The sequence below is a fragment of the Boleophthalmus pectinirostris genome, unplaced genomic scaffold (assembly GCF_026225935.1).
Source record: "Boleophthalmus pectinirostris isolate CB_2022bp ecotype Guang Dong unplaced genomic scaffold, ASM2622593v1 HiC_scaffold_5, whole genome shotgun sequence".
NCBI lineage: Eukaryota > Metazoa > Chordata > Actinopteri > Gobiiformes > Gobiidae > Boleophthalmus > Boleophthalmus pectinirostris.
This window is the reverse complement of record NW_026571404.1, coordinates 23,696,461-23,700,671: the sequence shown is the minus strand read 5'-3', so window position 1 is coordinate 23,700,671 and position 4,211 is coordinate 23,696,461. Positions and strand designations below refer to the sequence as shown.

The following is a 4,211-nucleotide window of genomic DNA, read 5'->3' as shown; positions in this document are numbered from 1 at the left end:
CGCGGACAGGTTTGATCCTGAGACACAACATCACACTAAAAGACACATAAACTCCTGACCCTTCAACCAGCGTCTGCTTTACGCACAGGGGACTGTCCGCATGTCGAGTAGTTACTTCTATATGTTGTGAAGAGAAAAAATAATAACCTTTGAATACAATAAAACAAGCAAGACTAATTAAACAAGTCTAATAAATAACTGATACTCGCTGTCCGTCAACTCGGTGATCCGTTTGGGTTGGTAGGGCGAGAATGTGCAAAGAGCGCTAGGAAAAGTTTAGAATTCCTGAATGATTTTGTGAAAAGGGGCTTAGGATCATTATGTCAGCTTTATTGAAGACGGATTAAGAGAAGTCTAGATGCTACGTCTTGTACATGGCCCTTTCACAATGTAGGCCCTGTTCTCGTCGGATTGAACTCACTTTTTTAACACCCTGTAAGCCCTGTCTAAATATGAAACCACTTTAGCCATAAACATGAAAATCACACCGCAGCAGCTACCACTCTAAGTCGAGTCCTGTGACTGAACACGGACATTGATCGTGTCCTTACACCAGATCAAATGCGCCAAACTGCTTTTATGTCCCCAAGAAGCTTTCATGCAACCATTTGATTGCAATTCCAATACTAATGGTATTAATTAGAGGGCCGACCTTCCTATCACACCACACTGACAAATAGGTGGCTTCAAAGACCAACGCCGATGGCAAATCACTTTTCCCAACTAAACCTCTATGATCTGTGCTTAATCAACTCAGCGCCTGACACCGATAATGGCTTGGAACAACATATTTAGATGACTGAAATGATGCGAAGGGCAGGGGCTGCGCCCCAGAGGCTGCGCTGGGGACAGCAGCAGCTCTCGCAGCCTCCAGTCTGGGATCCACACGCACCATCATCGAGAGTCAGAGCCCGAGTGAGAAGTGAGGGAGAAAGCTACCGTTTCTGTTGTCCAGGCAGAAAAAAAAAAAAAAAAAAAGTTATTAGGGTACAATGCATATTTAAGTTACTAATAATAACATGTCCAATTAGCTAAATCCATAGCCTAATTATTAAACAATATTAAGTTGATTCAAAAACAAATAAAAGTAAAGCTCACCAAAATATATGAAAAATAATATTGCTTTAAATATGGATTTAACTGCAAACTCTGGTGTCCATTTGTCCCTTTAAAGCCATGTAGCTCACCCTCCCACTCCGCAATGTATCCAGTCTATATCTCCTTTAGCCTTAACGAGCCTCGTTAAGATCGCAATAATATTCCTCCCTCTAATTGCTCATTCCATTCAGCAGATAGCGAGCATTGGCTTGTGGCTGATGCGCGCGCTGCGGTGGGAGGGTTGCTGTGGAGATCCGAGACTCTGATAACCCCCTGTGCGTGCTGCACAAGTGGTGAAAGCCTCGCGCTACGTACTGGCTAATGATTGGCACGCTTGACAGTGATTGGCAGGGCTGCCATGACAACGTTACAACGACACCAAGAAGACCAATAGAAAAGGGAAACAAAATGTTTCAATGCTACACTCAACGGCGGATTTAGGGGGGAGATATTATGAGGCTGGTGTCATTAGGCGATAGCCATTGAATCATTCAACCTTTTTTACTTGCCGTATTTTTTCGGTTTTCCCTTTTCTCGATAATTTTCTTTCTCTCTCAGGTCATTTCCATGGTTTTCAGATCGCCTTTAGAGCTTTATCCCTCCCATTTCTTCCTGCCAAACTTCGCTGATCGCCCTCTGCTCCTGGCGAACAGCGCTCCCTCCGCCAGGTCTCCAGAAGACTTGTCCATGTTTCAGCTGCCGACCCTCAACTTCTCCCCGGAGCAGGTGGCGAGCGTCTGCGAGACGCTGGAGGAGACCGGGGACATCGAGCGTCTGGGCCGTTTCCTCTGGTCTCTACCCGTGGCTCCGGGAGCATGCGAGGCGATCAACAAGCACGAGTCCATCCTGCGCGCCCGGGCCGTTGTCGCCTTCCACACGGGGAATTTCAGAGACCTCTACCATATCTTGGAGAACCACAAGTTCACTAAAGACTCGCACGGCAAGCTGCAGGCCATGTGGCTGGAGGCACACTACCAAGAGGCCGAAAAGCTACGAGGGCGCCCGCTCGGACCCGTTGACAAGTACCGCGTGAGGAAGAAGTTTCCGCTGCCTCGGACCATCTGGGACGGGGAGCAGAAGACGCACTGTTTCAAAGAGAGGACACGTAGTCTGCTGCGAGAGTGGTACCTTCAGGACCCATATCCAAACCCCAGTAAGAAAAGGGAACTGGCGCAAGCCACTGGACTCACTCCTACACAGGTCGGAAACTGGTTTAAAAACCGGAGACAACGAGACAGAGCTGCGGCAGCCAAAAACAGGTTGGTGTCACTCTAAATCTCATCCATTTGGATAGACAGGTTATACATTAAAATATACAAAGTATTTTTCCAAACAAATATAGAGAAAAACACCGCGCGTCTTGGGGCAAAACAAGGCTGTAGCGACTTGTTCCGAAGTGCACCAGGCACGGCGATAAGACGTACTAAAATTAAGATCCTTGTTCAAAATCTGTCTGTGGTATGAATGTATTTTAGTTTACACCATAAATGCATGTAATAAAAATAGTAAAAAAAAACAACAACAAAAAAAACCAACTAAAAACTAAACTGCTAACTGATACAGAGCGTTAGACAAGAAAGGTCAAAGAAGAAAAAAAAGGGATACAATAAAACAGTGTTTACAAACAGACAGTCAGCCTTTTTATGTATTTAACATATAGGCTATGGGTCAAACTAATTATAATAATATTACAAAATGCAATATTGTATGTAGGCTAATTTTATTGTTATATATTTATTATTATCATCATTATTATTATATATGCTTACACAAAATATATATATATATATATTTTTTTTTTTTTTCTTTGACTTAAAGCATAATACAGTGTCCAAGGATTTAATTTGAGCATTATGGGAATATTATTATTTATCCAACAAAAATGAGCACGCGGATTAAAGCCATAAGCTGTATTCATAACACTAAGTGTGGTATCATTCCATAGAAATGCAATAATTGATTAGAAAAGACTTTGGCTAGGACTAAGCCATATGAATTGTGCTCTAATCTTTTTCACGAGGTAGATTTCCTGGATCTTACATTGGTGTATTTATTATTTTGAGTAGTGGAGATGCACACTTAGAATGATTGAAGCAGCGTGAAGCTCAACAAATGTCTACTCAAATGTCTACTAGATTTGGCAACAAAATCAAAATGTGTGTGTGCGTGCGTGTGGTTTTTTTTTTTTTTTTTTTTTTTTTTTTTTTTAGGTTTTCTTTTTAGGCATGATATAGGCAATCATTGCGTTGTGTTGCAATGTTGTCTTGAAAAATAACAATGATAATTGCAGACACAAACACATAAAACAGATAGAAAGCTTTGAAAAAGGTACCAAAACAACAAAAACAATTCAGTGCATGCTATTATTCATTAACTATGTTATGTGGCATGTTTTAGTTAAGCATTGTTGGTATTTTGCACATTTATTTTCCATTTAAAATAGCACAAGCAACAATTTTGACAATTCAAAACAAGAAGGTTATCCTGAATTTGAAAGTATAGTGCTGCATTTTGTGCTGAAAGCTGCTGTTGTTGAAAGCATGCATGCATGGTTGGGGCCGGCACAGGGGAAGAAAAGGCCAGTTTGCACCCCTTATTTTGCGCCAGGCGGAGGGAGAGGGGGGTCTCTCGGGTCTAATTGCCATTTCTCTCAATTTTCCCTTGCTTTTTTCTTTCCTGCCCACCCGCCCCATTCCTTGTCCAGGCTCCAGCACCAAGCAATAGGACCGAGCGGCATGAGGTCCCTGTCAGAGGCTGGGCTCACTCCCCACAGCTCGGCAGAGTCGCCCTCCACCGCGGCCAGTCCCACCACCAGCGTGTCCAGTATGACAGAGCGCGTGGACACGGGCACGTCCATCCTGTCAGTAACATCCAGCGACTCGGAGTGCGACGTATGATACGCACAAGAAAAATCCAAAACAAAAGAGAAATATTTACAACAGGGACAATGGACATGAGACGAAAAAAGACTTACGATATCGCGAATGAAAAAAGGACTGATATAAGTATTAAAATTAAAAGAGATAAAAGCACGTCTTTTTATTAAAGCGCTTTCAAAGGATCTCCCCTCCTTTCATCCCCACGTCACCATCAACACTAGACTTATTGCATGA

The 4,211-nt window shown here is 42.8% G+C and overlaps 1 protein-coding gene across 1 annotated transcript; it reads left to right on the top strand.

The window, feature by feature from the left end:
• Nucleotides 1-1,665: 1,665 nt before the first annotated feature.
• Nucleotides 1,666-3,995, top strand: six3a (SIX homeobox 3a). Its single transcript, XM_020921434.1, has 2 exons — nucleotides 1,666-2,357; nucleotides 3,803-3,995. The coding sequence occupies exons 1-2, from the start codon at nucleotides 1,666-1,668 to the stop codon at nucleotides 3,993-3,995; spliced, it is 885 nt and encodes a 294-aa protein (XP_020777093.1).
• The last annotated feature ends 216 nt before the right edge of the window (nucleotides 3,996-4,211 follow it).

Excerpts from the sequence above, each read along its gene's own strand:
- six3a (XM_020921434.1), top strand. The coding sequence starts at position 1,666 with ATGGTTTTCAGATCGCCTTTAGAGCTTTATCCCTCCCATTTCTTCCTG. Across the intron at positions 2,358-3,802 it reads GCTGCGGCAGCCAAAAACAG|GCTCCAGCACCAAGCAATAG; the intron begins GTTGGTGTCACT and ends TTCCTTGTCCAG.